Consider the following 18,741-nt stretch of genomic DNA (forward strand, 5'->3'; position numbering starts at 1 on the left):
GCTTAACAACAAGAAAAAAACCTATATAGGTGCAAGCCTGTAAACATTTCAAGAAGTTTGCAAAGGATAGACGTGAGCAGAAGAGGGGATTAGTGAAGAGGAACAAGACAGTTGTGTTAAGCCACCGATCTAAAAAACTCTACCGCTACATGGAACTCTCAAGTACTGACAAGAAAGGTTTGGCAAATGGCAAATGCGAAAGAGGGCTAAACATTAAAAAAGGACTAACTGCACTAGTAACCAGGTATGGGAGGTGGGGAGGGAGAATTGTTCTTTGCATACATATAAATTATATATATTTAAAATTGTACAACCGAGGGTGCTCTCTTGGTAGAAGTTTCAGCATCTCCATTTTGTTATGCCTTTATTTTTTGTCAGTGTGGTGCAGTTTATTTTTATGTACAATTGCGATGACTTCATGTGTGATCAACTCGTACAGCGGATGTGCACTTAAAGTACCCCAAAAACCCTGAGCTTAAAATTAAAGGAGGGAGATGATCATCCAAAGTGCTTCGTAAAGGGGCAGGGGAGGGGAGGAGACCTCGGGAGCAAGGAATACTGTGAGAAAGGACTGGTGATGGAAGAAGAAGGATCAGAACGTGTTCAGAGGAGAAGCAAAAGTCTCTGCTTCCCATAAAGGATCTGCACAGAAAACCAAGAAGAGAAGATTAAGGCCAGTTTATGAACCTGTGGTAAAGAGGATGTGCCAGTGGCACAGGGAAGAGCAGGGGATGCAAAGAGCTGTTTCCGCTCAAGTATTAGCTACAGCCAGGAGGTTTCGTGAGCCTCTTTTTTTCTTGGCAAATCTTGGGATTCCATTTAAAACCAAAGGCTCGTCCACCAACTAAGCTGGTCACAAAGAATCTGTGAGCTGGAGACCCAACATTTCATGCATTTGGGAGGTAAGGCCACACACCAGCAGTTAAAGGGTGGAAGCTAGTTTTGTATACAGTTGAGCTGACTGTAGCTACCTTTCCACTGGTCCTAAAAGGGTACATGTTCCAAAGCATATACGCCCCAAGGCCTTAGTGCTACTCTCAGGAACCCAACATTCTTCAGACCATACCGTTGTATTTTAAAGCTAAGGGCAGATATTGGCCTCAGCCAACAATTTTATGCCCTTCCTGATACAAGTCTACTAGGCTAGGAAATGAAGTGCAGGTACTCTTGTCCCTCTTTAAGAATGGTGCCAAGCAGGAAGAATATGAGAGCCCAGCAAGATTTTACTAGTTTCAGTAACTCTTAGCAGTAGAAAGAAAGCCTCATTAAACACCTGAGCACACATGGGGGGAGGGGAGTGACAACCAAGCTATCCTGGGTTAATCATTCCTCCCCCATTTCCTCAAAGTACCCAGCCATCTGGCTCTCTGTGTAGAAATGCACAGAGGTCCTCCAATGACACAGAGTTAAAAAGGCACCTTAAGGTAAAAATTCAGCATGAAGGCCAGCTGCTCACAAGAATGTCAAAAATTCTGACCTCAAAATATAATCTGTCTCCTGCTAGGGCATGACTAACGCACTGAGTTACCAGGGGGGAATATGTGGCCATGTGGGTTCTGACTGCCAAGGGCATAGACGTTTGACTGCACAATGAAAGGCTGAATCCAGAGTTAAAAGGTGGTGTTGCCACATCAATTGGCAGTGGCAGTTCCTAGCCTAGTCTTGGTGCTGTGCAGCAAGCCGAATTACTCACCTGCTGCAAAAAGACCTGAGGATGATGCAAAGAAGAAGACCAAAAGATGCAAGAGTTTATTACTAATAAGCAGTAAAGAACTACCTTCATGTGTTCCCTTTCCCACATCTCTCAGGACATGAAGGGTATGCAAATGAAGAATGGAAAGGGTATAATTCTTTTTCCCAAGGCGTAAAGGCAGCCTGGCACAAACTGCATATATTTAGGCCATTTGCGGCCCTGCCCTTTTCATAACGCATGCCCTGTATCACAAATACTTCACCTGGTTCAGTTTATCTCTACACTCGGCTAACTAGAATTTAATACGCTGGACAGATTCTTTATCAGAATCTGTGTTCTAATCTCAAGTGAGTGAAGAGCAGATGATAAGAGGCTGCAAGTGGTCTTTCCAAAATTTGATTACAAAGAAAATAAGGATCTTCCTTTAGCTGAACGTGCACAAGTGAGGCTGGCTGAGGTGCCCACATGCACAGTGAAAGCATCCTCTATAGTGGCTAGCCAGGGTAGTCTAAGCCAACAAGAACAAGCTCATTGAATACCAGTGTTTATTTGATAGCCTAGACTCACCAGCCCAGCCAAGGACAGTGTTCACTGAAACTGCTGCATTTTGCCAACAGAAGTGGGAAAGCAAAGGCAAGTGTGCAATCCTGCACTACCAAATCATGGGACCCACAGCTCCTGTAACACCACTTGTTGGCAAAAAGCACAGAAAGGGGATGCGCGTGTCCGTTTCTTCCTCTGCTTTGACAGGAGGCTTATAGGGACAGCTGCAGCGAGTCCAAATGCTGCTAGCCTAGCACCTCTCAGGCAGCCATTTTTAAGAGAACAGCTTTTGATGCCAGTAGGGTGGATCCTGACTCATAAGATGAGGCGCAGATCTTTCCTCTTTCTCGCTCCAGAAATGAACCAATTCTTGGTTTCTAGAAGCAGCATTGTGCTCTCTCTGAAATATGTCCTCCTCAGGAAGAGGAAGTAACTGGGAACAGTCATTGGTCGCTCTGCCCTTCCTTTTGGTTTATTACTGCGGAGTTAAACCAGCCGTGGTGGAAGTTGCCCTCTGGGCCAGTCTTTGCTTAGAAGGCACCAACTGTTTGATCCTTGGTCTCAGTAAGAATTCTATGGAATTCTGTTGCTCTTATATTGCTGCTTCTAGGGTGAGCCTCCCCCTAGGTTGGTGACAAAATAGAAACCCTGCAACTCCTCCCTGCTGGAGCAAGACAGGCAAGAGGGAGCAAGCTGTCCTTTGAGTTCTTACTCCCTTTTTACTGCAAGCAGGATTTGAAAGAAATGTCAGTACGACACCAACTTTAAAAAAAAAGAGATGAGTTTATTCCATGATCAGTACAGACCAAATGCATATTCACCGTATTAAAGTAAAACCAATTAATTACTCAGGAGCTTGGCCAATACTGACACACCAGTATTGTACTGTATAGTGGGTATTTATGGCACATAAACTTGGAACAATTCAAAGAGTAAAATGAAAAGAACACACTAAAGGTGCTGGGGAAATGATCACCGCTAAGTGTGAGAAGGCTCGACTGAAGGCAGCAGGAGCGGGACTTCCTTCCTCCGGACCCGAGTCCACTCCCACCACTGGCCCTCCTGTGTGATCAGCTCCTTTGCTGTATAAAAACTAATTTTAACAGACGTCATGACATTTAAAAAACCCAAAACATAGCTTTCTGGTATTACAGTTAAAAATATAGACTAAAAGTCTGGAACTGAGCAAAATATAAGCAGTGTCTTTACAGAGTTTGGTGGGCTCACCAGTTAAAACTCAAACAAATATATGCCAACTATATTCACTATACAATACAGCCACAGTCAAACACTATTGACGGGGTGGGAGCCTCTCCTGGCGCTAATGCTTTCCCCACTCCACTCCACTCCACTCTGCAATGAAGAGACAAGAATACCCACTCAAGAGCTGAGCAGTGCCAATTTGTCTGGAGGAAAATAAACAGATTGAAAGAAACCGACTTTGGTTGGTAGTCTAGCTCAAATTCCTGGACCTCCGCACAATGCTAAAACAGAAAAACCTCACTCAAATGGTCAGTTACATTTGACACCTCCACTAAATTATTCCCTTTTTCACAAGCGAACACTTACAGAGAATGGCTCCCAGCTAAAGGCTTGTGGGAAGTTTAGTTAAAGGCAAAGCCAGTGACAAAAGGACCAGAAACAGCTTGTGTGTATTTCCTGCTGAAGCCCAGGCAGGGTCTTCATGTGCACAGCCTCTTAATGCAGAGTGTCTTGTTCTGCCAGCACAAAGCTTTGTAGGGTCACAGACATTCTGCAACTCAGAACTCTTTTATGAATAGAAAAGGAGTGAACAGCATAAAGTCCTGGATATACTGCAAGTAAGTTTGGCATAGAGACTATCAAGTGATCAGGGGCACCCTTTCCAGCAACTGCATGTCCACCGATTCAAACCTAGTACAGGATCGGCTTGCGTCTTGGTCTCTCTTTCTTCAGTGAGGTGAGGGGTGGGGAAGAAAGTCAAATTGTAAGGCAGACTCTGCTGATTCTTCTGAGGCCGCAACTGTCATACATGCAGAAGGCTGCAGGAATGCTCTCCTCCCAGCCGCCAACAACACTATGGAGAGTCAAAGATTTGCCGGGAAATTTAGAGTCAAAAGAAGAAAACCAGGTGCTATTAGAAAAGATTCTCTTCAAATATTGCCAACAATTCACTCTGGAAATTCATGTCGATAGTAGCTGCACTCTGGAAAAGAGAGGAGAAAAGAATGTTTAACAGTCATCTGAATTTGAAGAAGTTATATATTCATATAACTAACAGCCACAAAAAGGAAACATCGACTGTATCTCTCGTCCTGGGCTGGAAGGATCAACCACTGTCCCTTCTGCGGGATTCTCAAGCCAATTATAAGAATAACTGTAAGCTCTGTTAAGGAAATCACAGCAGGCTTCCTTAACAAGGATTAACTAGTCCAATGATTGGTTTTTTCAATGGCTAGATTGAGAATGTTTCTATGCACTTGAAAAAGTAGACTTTGGCTATCTACATGGAATGAATATATATAAAGGAAAAAGGCAGGAAGAAGTGGAGGAAAAAGAGGGAAGACAGAGAGGTTCAGGAGAAAAAAGCACCAAGAGAGCTATAAAAAGAAATACAAATTTCTGTGAAGAGGCCACTTTACCACTATTTCTGGAAAGCTCTTTCGGGGCCACGTGTCCTCCTTCACAGTGGTAGCTCTTCCCCTGTTCAAGAATTGGCTTTGTCTCATTTGTTCCTGGGGAAACCCAACCTTTCCCTTAATCAGAAAAGTCTGGTTCATCCTGACCAAACTCCAGTGATGATCTGACTTGGGCCAATTTGCCAGCCAAGTGAGCTTTTGTTGTGCCCCTTTGTGGTCCAGACATCTCCCTCTTCCTCCACACCCACAAAGAAGCTTTGTGCCCCCACTTACTGCCTCCCTCCGCCTTCGTTCCTGCTCTCGTTTTCTGGCCATCTCTCTCTGTTGGTCCAGCATGGACTGAGAAGACTGTGGCTGAGAGCTCTGTGCTTGTGGAGCAGGGGCAGCGGCTGGCACCGGCGGTGGCTGCTGCTGCAGTTGCTGTGGTGGCTGTTGATGATGCTGTTGCTGCTGTTCCTGGCGCCGCCGGACCTCTTCGTGAACTCGGCGAGCCTGCTCCAGCGCCTCCTCATCTTCACGACTCCTGTCCGCCAAGACAAGAAGCACCATTAGAGCAGTGCAGTTCTTTGCATCCCTTTGACAGCGCATCGGGGTAATCACCCACATCACACAGAAGCAGGGCTGTTTGGAAGCACTGCTGGTGATGATATTCTAGGAACCCCCTGTTAAAATACAAAACTGTTGAAAATAGGGTGGTGGTGGTTTCTCGTTCACTTCTTATGTAGCTTGGAGCAGATCTGCACCAACAACCCAACAAAATGATTCAATTATTCTTTGTGCTTTATCAAGTGTGTTATTGGTTCACTATTGCTAGGCCAACAACCACACCATGCTTTCTCAGGTACTTGCCTTCACAGTGAAACTTTCTACTATTACTAATCCTAGCTTCCCAGTGTAAAGCTGCAGCATCTGTGCATTAAAAAAACCACACAAAAAACACTGGATTGAATTTTGGCTTCCTACTGCCACTTTCCCCACACACACACACGCACACACCCTTAAAACCTGCTGCAGATGGAGGTCCATTTCATCAAATCTCTTACCATCAGACGGGTGTTAAACAAGAGACTACACAAGCAAACACCTAGTTCTGCCCAAGCCCACACCAGAGTTGTAAAGCAGCCACAGCACAGGCATGCTCCTTTCCCCCCAAGTGAATAAGTTATCTGCAGATCTTCTAAGACAGAGTCTCTCCAGCCAAGAAGAACAGGCTGATGTTCCTCCTGCTGCACTAGCCAGACACAGACCATCCATAGAGGAAGCAAAGCACCATGCAAGTAGGGCACAGCCTACATCCCAGGCAGGCAGATGCCTCTCACCTCATTCTCTCCTGCTCCCGCCTCTGCCGCTCCTTCTCTTTCTCCGCTTGTTCTGCCTGAGCTTTCAAGGCCTTCTCACGTTCTTCTTTTTCCCGGGCTGCCCTCTTGAACTGCTCAAAGCTATCACTACTGGCCTTTACTGTAGAGGACGGTGCAGTGGGATGTTTCTGTACCAGGCTTGCCCAGGAGCCCATGTTTTTTATTTTTAGATCCTGTGGAGAAACAGAAATATTATCAAAACACAGTAGAGAAGCCTCTGCATCTACCAAGCTAAATGTGAGAAGTCAGAACACAGCGTTGTCCCCTGTCGACAGGATTGTTTTTTCTTATGTGGACTGCTCAGGTTTCTCTCTAGAAGAAGTATGGTCTCAGCATTAAACACGTAACATGGTTTGCATATTAAATCAAACCTGCAGACAGAGGGGCTCCCCCCCCCCCCCTTTACTACGTGCAGGTCATAGGATTAAGCTTCCGAAGAAGGAACTGTCAGCTAACACTGTCTAAGTTAAGTTTGGAAGCAACTATGGTCCATTGCTACTACCTGGCCTAGACAGTCTGTAGTGTGTGGATTCCCTTTCCACACTGGAGATGTCTTATGAGTGCAAGGTTGGGGAGTGCTAGATTTTGTCCATCTGCAGGAGTTCAGGAGAATCAACAGAGGCGCACTCCTGGTCTACCTCCTGCTACAGGTCATCCACCAGGTCAACCACCGCGATTTGAGTCACACAACCAAGCTTGAAGCTAAACATGAAAGGATCCCAACAATCTGCTCCAGCTAGGAATGCCATGACCCAGTCTGCTACTATCTGGTGTCTGCTAACTGGTACTGACCTCTGTATTCTAGAAACCACACCAAAATTTAATATTCCAGTAACCTGCAAGAAGATTACTGCTGAGGCACTCATCATAATGCAATGTAAGAGAATCTAGTAAAATGCACCTCAGAATGGATTGATCAAAAAGCAGATGCAGCCTTAAGAAAATGAAGAGTACAGATGAGATGACACAGAGTTCAACTACCTCTGGATTCCACTGCCAATGGAAATACAAAACAATGCAAGTGACACAATTCAGCCCAGAGTACTAACATCTCCTTTCTCAGTATTGGTTATAATGGACTGTTACCTTTTTAGGGGCAACTGGTGTTTTTGGTTCCTGCTTTTGTCTTTCTTTGTCCTGAACTCCAGGTGGTGCATTTTGCTCAGGTGGTCTTATAACAGGCCGTCCACTGTCTACTGGCTTCATCTCTGTTCCTGAAACAACAGCCGTTACCGTAAGAACATCTCCCTGCAGCCCACAACTATGGAAAACAATCAAGAAACACACATGCTTAGCCCACCCTGCTCAGTTGTCACTCACGTTGCTGGATATGTGCAGGTGGCTTGATGCTCTCTGGGTGCTTGGGAGGGTCCTGCCGCAAAGCTGAACTGAACGTCTCATTTCGGATGACTGGGGACTGCATCTTCTCCTCTTTCACCATCGGCTGTGAGTGAACCACAGACGCAGCTCTCGGTTCCTGCCAAGACAGGCCATCAAAGCCATTAGTTTCTATTATGTTTCTAGTGTCTGTTTCCCTTTTCTTTTAATTCACAAAAATAAAATCTTACGTTTAAAAAACACTGCAGTCGTTCCCATTTCCTCACATAGCTTTCCTGGAGTCAGCCCAGCCCTCCTCCATCCAGCAAGAAATGTTTTTTTTATTACAAAAGCAGAGAATCAGGGCAGCCTTACGAAAGATACCTCGGCAAGCTGTGAACTCTGGGAAATCCTTTACACATTCACAATGTACCTTTACCTGTTTTTTTGGCTGGACATTTGGTTGTGGGGGAGAGTGGTGTGGCAGCCCCTGGAACTGTTGCATCTGTGGGGAATGCATCATGAGAGGAGAAGGTGCTTCTCTCAAGTGACCTGAAATAGTTCAGCATCAATCAATTAGCTTCCCATAGTATTTTATTCAGAAATATTTATCATGCATATGAGAAAAATAACCCCACGGTAACAGCCACGTTAGGCTACTTTAGCAAAACAAAGAAGTCTAGTGGCACCTGAAAGGCTAACATTTATTCCAGCTTTAGCCAGAGCTGAGGAAGTGGGTTTGACTCACTGAAGGTCATGCTGGATTAAATGTTGTGAGTCTCCTAGGGTTTGGGGAGTTTTTTGGTGGGGGGGAATAAACATTTGATCTGCAGCTAATATTTTATTGTGGATTGTCACGTTTCTCCTGGACCGGAGTCAGCAAGTGTGGTGCGGGGATCAGGCCTCCCAGAAGTGCCAGCTTCATTGTGGTGTGCCACAGGGGGCGCTATTATCCTTGCTGTTAATTAAGATCTATACGAGACCCCTTGCTCAGTTGGTATGGAGCTTTGGGCTGATCTGTCATCAGTATGCTGATGACACTCAGCTCATTCTGTTGATGGAGGTGGGAGCGGTCGCCGCCCCTGCGGCTCTACAGCATTGTCTGGAGGAGGTTGCTGGTTGATTGCAACAGAGAAAATTAAAACTGAATCCATCAAAGACGGAGATCCTTTGGCTGGGGCGTGAAGGGGGGGGTTGGGGATTTTCATTGGCACCGGCTTCCTCCATTCGCAGCTGGGGGTCCACCTGGATCTGTCTCTTTCAATAGAGACCCAGATGGCCCATATAACCCGGGTTGCATTCTTCCATCTTCGTCAGGCCCAGTGGCTGGCCCCCCTTCCTCTCCCAAGCAGACCTGGCCACTGTGATCCATGCAACGGTCACCTCCAGGTTAGACTATTGTAACTCGCTCTAGGCGGGCCTGCCTTTGCGTCTGATTCGGAAGCTGAAGCTGGTCCAGCATGCGGCGGCTCGTCTGCTCACAAGAGGTGCCTATCGTGATCATATTCAGTCTGTGTTGCGTCGTCTGCATTGGCTTCCAGTGGAATTCCAAATCATTCACAAGGTATGGGTGTTAACCTTTAAGGCCTTATGTAGCCTGGGGCCTTCGTACCTTTGTTTTGCTGTTTATTCTGATGTTCACCGCCCAGAGCCCTTTGGGGAAAGGGCGGTATATAAATTTGAAGATAAATAAATAAAATAAAAATAAATATAATGCTATCAACCAGAAACAAATTAGAGGGAAACCTAAAGAGAAATGCCATTAGAAAGGTCTTTTTTTCCCTTCCTTGAACTGTATTCAGTTAGCTTCTGCCTGCCAATCACAATTCAAAACCTCTGAAGATTTTTGTGAGTCTTACAGCAGTGCAGCCTCCCAGGAAAGGCTGGATGTCATTCAGTGTTCATTCACTGGGACAGATTTTGGATGGTCCCAGCAAGGCAGTCCACCCCTCCACTCTTTATAAGCTTGAGCTCAGTTCATGTTAGTCTACTCACCGCCTGAGTAAGGGTCCGGCTTGTGATGCCGCGGTGACGGGTGGTGCTGTATGACTTGCTGGGGCTTTGACGGCTGCTGGGGTGGCTGCGGTTGCTGCTGTGGGGGTAGGTGCTGCTGAGGAGGCGGCTGAGGCTGAGGGATATGGGAAGGGTACTGCATGGGCTGCATGTGTACTGGCCTCTGCTGTGGCTGATGTTGCAACTGTTGTACTGGAGGATGAGCAGGAGGCTGCAGGGGAGGCTGAGGCTGCGATTGGACCTTCACTGAAGGGAGGAGAGAAGTCTGTGGCTGCGCTTTCTGCAGCTGCTGCAGGTATAGCTGCATCTGACTGTTGCTGAGGGGCAGGTTGTGGTGGGGGACAGAAGGTTCTTCATCCTCCAGCAGAACCTGGGGAGGCTGAGGGAGGGGAGGCTGGGGAAGCAGAGGCTGCTGGTTCAGGGCAGGCGACACCGCTGGAGGCCGAGACGGTTTGGGGGGCAGTGCTGCAGCTCGATTGCTGGGTCGGGAGGGCTGCTGAGGCAGAGCGTTGTGCAAAGCTGGGGAAGGAAAAACAGCCGTCACAGATTGTGGCAAGAAAGAGAGACAAATGCTGCTTCTGACTGGGGCTGCCACTTGTGGGTGCACAGCAGGCCACTTCTGAGTAAAGGAGTGCTTTGAAAGGATGAATTGCCCCATATGCTCAGACATTGCCTTTCTAACATCAAAGGGAAAAAAACAGAATGCAGCTCTACATCTATTCAGGGACCTTGCATTGTTTCCCCCTGCCCAACAGGTCAATAAAAGAAACTCCTGCATATTCCATGTTTCAGACCCTGACCTTTTAACCCCATACCATCAACCCCCCCCCCTTTGCTGTATATTACTTTAGGCAGCACTGAAGCTCAAACTCCCCACCATGCTTTACCAAGGGCCTGGCAGCTCAAACATCTCTAAGGTCAAAGGGCATGATCCACACAAGCAACTTGAATCTGCTCACCTGGAGGGGACACCACTGTATGCTGATTCAAATGAGGAGGAGTGCTGTGTTCAGGCTGCTGTGGGAGATGGGGCGGCATCTCTGGTTGAGGGAGATGCATAATCGGCTGAGTGAAATGTGAGATAGTATCAAACATGTTCCCTGGGAGCGACTGCTCCAGAACTGGGATCTGTGCTGGAACAAAGGCTGGAGGAGAGGACTTGCTTGGAGGGGCTACTTGCTGGGGGACAGGTGGAGGCAGTGGGGGTGGTGGCAGCTGCTGGGGTTGCAATTGTTGTTGCTGCTGCTGCACTTGTTGATGGTGGTGATGGTGATGCTGTGGGGAAGAAAAGGATCACAAAGGTCAACAGGACACTTTGCAGCCTAACCCTATTTCTAAGTGACAAACAAAGGTCACACACAAAGTCCTGGAAACAAAAGTAACCTTGGAGAAGGGGGAATTTTTGCTTGGAGAAGCAGAGAAATGTCACAACCAGGGGAGTATCTACCTGAAATGCACCGAGGCAAGCCCAGGCACTGCCTCCTGCAGCTGCCCCCTGCCCCCAATTGCAATCTCTCTGTGGAGATTGCAAATGGGGCAAATTGGCTTACTCTGTTCCCCCCACAGGAAAGTTGGGAATGGGGCTGGCCCCACACCCGACCTCCATGTGGAGGTGGGGTGGAGTGAGCAGGATTCCCTTGTTCGCAATCTCCATATGGAGACTGCAAGCGGGGAAAGCCAGCTTGCCAGCTCCTCTTTGTGAGGAGGCCAGCCCCACACCCAAACTCCACATGGATGGGGGAGCAGCAGGGGACCGATCAGACCTGGCTAGGGCCAGGCTTGAATCTAGCTCTAAGTGGAAGGCTTGGAGCTGGATCCAGGGCTGGCCCCAATCACGCTTGGACTGAAGCTGGCTGCTCTGTAGTCTCTAGCGTTGTACTGTTGGCTCTGTCCATCTCTCATCAGGTGGCGCTTGGGGGGTGGAACCAACAGTATAGAGCTAGACGGATTGAGAGCAACCAGCTTCAGTCTGAGCTCGGCAGAGGCCAGGCGAGGATCTAGCTCTAAGCTGAAGGGTGCAGCTTAGAGCTAGATCCAAACCTGGCCTTAGCCGGGCTCAAACGGGCCCTGATCGGATGTGCTACACCCAACCTCCACATGGAGATGGGAGCAGGGTGAGCCCCGATTGCTGGCCTTCAACTGCGGTTTTAAACGGGAATTTCCCATTGCGGTGCAGTTTGGGGGGGTGGGGGCGCAGTTGCAAAATGAGTCCCTCAGAAGTGGCACCTGGGGCTTGAGGGCCCCCTGCCTCCCTAGGTTTGCTACTATTCTTGACATTCTTTCCTCATCCAGTATTCTGCTACACTTCTTGCCCTCCACTATCGTCCATTCCCAGGTAGCAGCTGCCAGTTTGCAATGGTGAACATTCAACTGGATCTTCACAGCTGCTTGGTATGTGGGGGTAAAAAACAGCGAGCTGAAACGGGGTTAAATGCCCCTTTCCTCCCATGGCTGCTGTCTTCAAGTGAGCTCTGATTATAAAACTTTGAGGGCTTCACCACATATTTGTACATGAAGCTTCCCTCTTGACAAGAGTGTCCCAAAACCATAAACCTTGGGTTTGGGATGGGAAAACTGCTGTCGGAAGAAAATGAACAGTGTGGGTCCTCCAAATAAGCAACACTAGTTTCAGCAGTCAAAGAGTTACAAATGTACATACAGATTCTTCCAGGGAATACAGAGAAGGGAAGACACAGTTTGCTGCTTGGCCTTCGCCCCCAGCCAGTAGCAAATGAAAGCCGAAACTAGCTGAAGAGTTGCATGGGCTTACAACAACAGGATTCTAAGGGCAAATAAGAGAGGAAAAATCTATGGTAGCAAAAGCCTCTCTTGCTTGAAATATTCTTCTCCATTTTCCACCACTTTCAATAGGAAAAAAATAACATCTAGGGTAGTGGGTACCTCATGGCCAGGGAAGCAGTCCAACCTCTCAAAATGAAGAGAGCAAAGCTAAGCTCTGTTTCTTGGACTCAAAGGAGTAGGCTTTTTTGTTGGAAGATCTACCTAATGCTAAAGCGTGATCGATCATAAGGGAAATCTCACCTTCAAAAATAAAAACCTTACCTTCTTTTGTTCTCGTCCAGAATGCCCTTTTTTCTTAAGTTTTGGAGGCATTTCTGCAGAAAAATAACAAACAATTATTATGTGGGCACTGCTTAGCTGTTTTTCAAGTTGCTTTTACGATGATTAATGCAACTCTTCCAACGGGTGAATCACGACCCAAGGAGGGTTTACTCAGATGCAAGCCCCATTGTCAGCAACCAAGCTTACTCCCAAGTAAAGGATCGTGCTTTAGTTCTTCACATGAAAATCTATGGGGTTTAAAATCTATTGCCAAAATCTATTGGCAGTAAAGCCAACCAGAAACTCTAAATACTTAGTGACTGTAAGAAATTTTTCCAACACAACTGGCTTCTGCAAGCTAAATCTCAGAGAAGGAGATTCTGCGAGTTAAATCTCAGAGAAGGAAAACAACTGGTGGTCACTCTTATAATTTCCCAAGCCTTCCCTCCTTATTTTCTTTAGACGGTGTTAAACAATATAATAAAAGCAACCACAACTGGCTTGCATTGAATTGAGAGTCCTGAATACCTCCCCTATGCTGGCTGCTGGACTGTAATCAAAACAGTGACAAGAAGGCTTCCTACAATGTTCAAGCTTTGTATGGTGCAACAAAATGTCCCAGAAACACTTTCACATCACCCTGACTTCTTGAGATTGAAATATTTCTGATACTAGAAGGGGTCTATGCTAACTGAATTTAGTAGCTATAACTTTGCTTAGGTCATTTCGCATCATAAAACGTATTCCTTTTTGAAGAACCTGAGATAACTGAGCCACATCTAGCTGGATGTGGGCAGGAAGAATTGGCCATCCTTGAACAATCTGTCATTTGCATAATGGTCTCTTGACTACTCTTTTTTTATGGCTCAGTTTAACAAAAGCCAGGTAAGTTAAAGCACAGTTTTTAAAAAGAGAGAGAGAGAAATTCAGTTTCACAGGAAAATTCAGTTTCAATCTAACAGCTATTTGTTTCCTGTGGAAAAGAAGGGCACTGCAAATTCCCACTTTTCCTCATGAACAGTAGAATAGAATCTTTGAATAGATTATTTTTCATGATACTATTTAAAATAATGCCTCCAACACAAATGAAATCACATAGGATTAGCCAAAAAACACAATTAGAATTTCCTTTACAGTTGATGTCAACATGTATGGATAGATTACGCCCTGTTGGCCATCAAGTCTCACAACTCATCCCTGAGTTTAATTTGCCTTAGTTCATCTTTTATATATAATGCTAAATAGCATGGATCTATACAAGTTTTTGAATATACTGCTAAAATAACTCTTCAGTTTCTCCTTTTAATTTGCTCATTTTTAAATAAACGTCTATTTTGCCCAGCACGAAAAGGTAAAAGAAAACAGGTCAACTTCTCTTTCCCCAAGTCAGTTTATATCTGGATTTTGTAAGGATATAATATCAGATCTTTCTGCATCTAAAGTTGACACAACTCAGACATAGATTGATTTCTGCTCAGTGTCAGGTGTGCCTGTCAAGTGCATTTCAATGACTACCTGAAAAGAACAGCATACAAAGAACCTCTTCAGTGTTGCATAAAATTTGTGGAGACTAATTTTTTTTAAACAATAACATCACCTATACCAATACTATGGTTACTATAAAAGGATTATAATACAGCAGTTGCCCATTATTTCTTTTGGAAAAATGCAACCGAACAAGTTCTACCTGCTTTCATGGTCAGTCCTCAAGACTCTTTAGTATTACATCTTGTACTACAGAAAGCGTTTTATAGTGTCAACCTTATATTTATAGTAATACCCAAATTCTAATCAACTGCAATTTCAAGGAAACATGTCACAAAAGGACTGAAACCTTCCTTAGGTAAAGACCTCAAACTCCAAAGCAGAATTCCTTGTTTAGCAAAAGGACTTATAAGATACAGCCCATAAAAGCAGCCCAATACTTTTTTTTACAGCAATGTAGAGCAGAGATTTTACTGGCCAAGTTGTTGCTGAGTCAATGAACTTGGAAGTCTGAAGATATTCAGAGTGGCTCAGAATGTGAACAGACTGGCAAACAAGTAGGTCCCAGTCACAGAAAACATTATATAGGCACTGCTATATATCGTTAAACCTGCTTTAGCAAACTTTGGAAACATAGCTTCATAAGATTTTAGCTATGTCAATTTCCAGGTAGCCAGTAATACCTCAGTGCTCTACTTATCACAAGTGCATTAAAAAGATTAACATAAAACATTCTTGTAGACCATAAAGAATGACAGATAAATAACACAAGAAGATGTGTGGAATGTTCCTATATACAAGCCTGTTCTATATAAAGACTTACATAAAATTGTAACTTCATCTGCCATTTCCTCCTGCCCCCCCAACATGCTCCAAACCCCCAACCCCCATCACAGCCTGGTCTGGACTAAATGACTAAACAAGAGGGGGGGCATAGAGCATGTGGAGTGGGGGGGGGGGAGGAAATTGCAGATGAGGTTACAATTTTACTTAGGTCTTTTTATGGAACTGGGTATAATACCCCTTTTAGCAATATTACAGAATATTCCCTTTCCAAGGACAAAAAGAACTAAATACACACACACACACTGCTGCAATTCCATTTTGCAACTGGGGAACTAAGCAGATTAAAAAGAGGGGAAAAAACCTATGGCTGAACTCCCAAGGTTTTGAATGTCCATTTGCGCTTAGACCTGTCTCTACTCTACCACTGCCTTATTAGTACTGGCTTCCAGATTGGCTCATTCAAAGAAACCAAACAACTGAAGTCTCTCCTGAGTATGCAAGACATGATGGGAGATACTACCAGTAGCTCCTATGGAGACAGCATAGGTACATGAGATAAGGTTGCAACTGTAGTCCATAGTCAGATTATCTAGTCTTTAAACTGAAGAGTTAGGCCTTTCAAATGCAAGAAGAAGAAGAGTTTGGATTTATATCCTCCCTTTCTCTCCTGCAGGAGACTCAAAGGGGCTTACAATCTCCTTGCCCTTCCCCCCACAACAAACACCCTGTGAGGTAGGTGGGGCTGAGAGAGCTCCGAGAAGCTGTGACTAGCCCAAGGTCACCCAGCTGGCGTGTGTGGGAGTGTACAGGCTAATCTGAATTCCCCAGATAAACCGTCACAGCTCAGGCGGCAGAGCTGGGAATCAAACTTGGTTCCTTCAGATTAGATACACGAGCTCTTAACCTCCTACGCCACTGCAACATGTGAATCCAAGTGAACTGACCACTTTGGATGTTTCCACCACAAAGCCTCGAAGGCAATGACATACATGGATTTATCCAGCTATTTCTGGGCTACTGAACTGGCATCAACTTTCTGCATTCTCATAGAAATTACTAAGGAACCACAGAAAAATGAGTGTGGTCCTTTATTAGAATCCAAAGACATAATCATTGTTTGTGGCAGCCACAGAATCTGCCTTGCAAATATGTTCAGCGTTTAATGTTTCTGAAGGAGTCCCTCCATGTATTATCAAAGGTTTTCAACTGGCTGTTGTGGATTTTCTGGGTTTCAGATTCATATCACGGTAAGATGCATTTCTCATACTGATCCATTGAGAGAAACACATCTTACTGTGACATGACTTTGAAGCTGCCAGCCATAGATGTGGGTGAAATGTTAGGAACTAAAACTTCCAGACCACAGTCACACAGCCTGGAAAACCCACAACAGCCAGTCTCTCCATCCTGGATTGGTTACAACTTTACAGTAAATGGCCAATCTATCAAAATTAAGAGTAAACTGAGAACTCCTGTGCATGCTGACCTGCCTATATCTATTGTGCCCTGAAAAGGTGCTTGCAATAACATTCAATTCCTCACCTTTATAAGAGGTTTCACTAAAAGTAACAAACCAGGCTATTTCTTCTATTATCACCTTTCTTACATATTGTTCAAATTGCTCAAAATCTAAGTAATAGAACATGAAGATATTAACAATTCTTACCCTAAAATATACTCTGCTTCTCTAAGAATAAGCTAACCTACCTTTACCATATTTGCATCATGCTTTCCCAGTCTAGAGTCACCAAGCTGTACCGTTAGAAAGGAAAGCAAACTTAAGAAAGGACACATACCATTCTGTCTTACTGGGACAAACCAAACCAAACCATGGAAAGCCAAAAAAAAAAAAAGGCCTCTAGCATTAAGAGGCAAAGAAAATGAGGACGTTCTCAATATACTAAAACATTCTGGTAGGGTATTTCTAAAGCTCAACTCATTTTAGAGTACAGCTGCTACTGAAAATACTTCTCAACAGTTGAAAGTTCAGGATGTTGTGCTCGTGTTTTACCATAAGGGGGCCCCAGATTATGCAGTTAGCACCTGCCCTAAGGCAAGTGCGGCACTATGGTATTTGCATCCATTTCAGATGTTGTCACAGCTGCATGGAACACTAACTAGAGTGAAGACACTGTGGCAACAAAGTGCTGCTAAAGGAAGACACTGTGGCAACAAAGTGCTGCTAAATGTCAGGTGAGTTGCAGTTCATCCAGTTAAAAAGCACTATGATGGGAACTGAACTAGTGTTACTTCTGTCACTGTGGAAGACAGAAATGCCTGGGAGACCTCTCTGACATCAAAAATGCAAATATATCTGCTGTATCTTCCTGTTTGTAAGATTATTACAAGCTCCATAAAGTTATCTCTGCATATAAATAAAATAAATGTGTTTTTAGATCTTAATATTTTAAAAAGGTGAATATTTATGCTGAGTAATGATGAATTTGTGACTGCTTTAGCAAAATGGATCCTTGAATGACTGCTACTGCTATTTGGCTCTAACTCATTGCTTTTACACATGTAGATGTGGAAGCCCACATAACTCTGCAGTACAATACCCATTCCCTTATTAGATCCTTCCCCCCAAAAGAAGGCCACTTATGTCAGTATTTTATGTATTGATTTATGTTTTAACTAATTCTCCCTTAAACTAAATGAATGCCATAAACTTGTGGAAAAAATGAATATCCAGATACGAGTGTGCCATGTTTTCTTACTGAACAGGACACTAAGGTCTACATCTCCAAGCAACACTGTCTCCACTACACTGCTCAAATTAAGATTTTGTAGGTTTGCTTCAACAAGCAAAAGCTGCTAAGCATTTTGACAACAGCACACTAATCTAGGGCAGAGAACGCAGAGCACTCCAGAAATACTAACACATAACCCCCTCCACACACAAAGTCCGTGAGCTCTTCTTTCTGAATTTTAATGAATGTGTCACTTATTGTTAGAACGGCCATTAATAAATTCAAAATCGTCATTTCTCACATGTACAAAATCTGATTCACTCATACTGGAGATCTTGGCTTGAATGAGAGGTTGCTTTCACTCAAGGAAAGGGGCTTTTCCATCACCCCTTTTGCATCTTTTAAGAGGGCACAAGGAGCTGCATGGGGGTGCACAGAAATTGGTAAATTCTCCTGTGCACACAAACAATGTTTCAGGAGAGGGTGGGAGCTTTTATTTTAGCTCTGAAGAATGAAAATGATCAGAATTAGCTGACGAGATCCTAGCTGGATTATTAGAACCTAAGAGGTTACAGTAAAAAAAAAAAAAACCCTCGTGTGTAAGAAACTTTTTTTATTTTCCAGCTGAATAGACAAGACTACAAGGAACACACAGCTCTTCTCTGAAATATTATAGCCTATGTATTTTATATGACATCTTTATGTTGCTACAAGCTGATTTCCTTTTATTTCCTTAACTGGCAACAATATAAAATGTGATAAAATAAAAGAGGTTTCCCCCATTTTGAAATGGCAAGTTAAAACTACAGTTTTAGTTATTATACAACAGGTACATTTTCTGTAGCAAACCAGTTTATTTATTTTTATTATTTTAGAACAAAAATAGAGAAACTATACAATTTGCTTTAAAAGCACTGTGATTACATTACTGTTAAATCATGGGCATGCAGATAAAATATAAAAAACAGATTATATAAATTATTTGTCAAGATAAAATAAAAAGTGCCTTATAAACAGCTGAATAAAAATGACAGCAGACAAGTCAATTCATTGGAAATGCATTTTCAGCAGTTCACACTTAACGATTAAAAGAAAGTATAATTACAGTTTTGCTAAAACATGCCGTTATACATTCCAGCAAACAAGTCAAGCCCTTATTCCATCCCTTCACAAAA

General features: G+C 44.3%; 1 protein-coding gene across 4 annotated transcripts in view; it reads right to left on the reverse strand.

Annotated features, from left to right (window-relative positions):
- Window positions 1-2,999: 2,999 nt before the first annotated feature.
- The window catches only part of BRD4 (bromodomain containing 4), a 105,167-nt gene continuing 89,425 nt past the window's right edge, over window positions 3,000-18,741 (reverse strand). For all 4 annotated transcript variants that reach the window (XM_048490307.1, XM_048490306.1, XM_048490304.1 and 1 more), the window contains 9 exons: window positions 12,606-12,658; window positions 10,502-10,817; window positions 9,525-10,061; window positions 7,969-8,081; window positions 7,533-7,689; window positions 7,299-7,426; window positions 6,174-6,385; window positions 5,128-5,377; window positions 3,000-4,421 (listed from right to left, as the gene is read on the reverse strand). In XM_048490307.1, coding sequence (XP_048346264.1) covers window positions 4,353-4,421; window positions 5,128-5,377; window positions 6,174-6,385; window positions 7,299-7,426; window positions 7,533-7,689; window positions 7,969-8,081; window positions 9,525-10,061; window positions 10,502-10,817; window positions 12,606-12,658 — 1,835 coding nt within the window. In that variant the 3' untranslated portion in view covers window positions 3,000-4,352. The remainder of the gene's footprint in view (window positions 4,422-5,127; window positions 5,378-6,173; window positions 6,386-7,298; window positions 7,427-7,532; window positions 7,690-7,968; window positions 8,082-9,524; window positions 10,062-10,501; window positions 10,818-12,605; window positions 12,659-18,741) is intronic.

This window comes from Sphaerodactylus townsendi, linkage group LG03 (genome assembly GCF_021028975.2).
Source record: "Sphaerodactylus townsendi isolate TG3544 linkage group LG03, MPM_Stown_v2.3, whole genome shotgun sequence".
NCBI classification, from domain to species: Eukaryota; Metazoa; Chordata; class Lepidosauria; order Squamata; family Sphaerodactylidae; genus Sphaerodactylus; species Sphaerodactylus townsendi.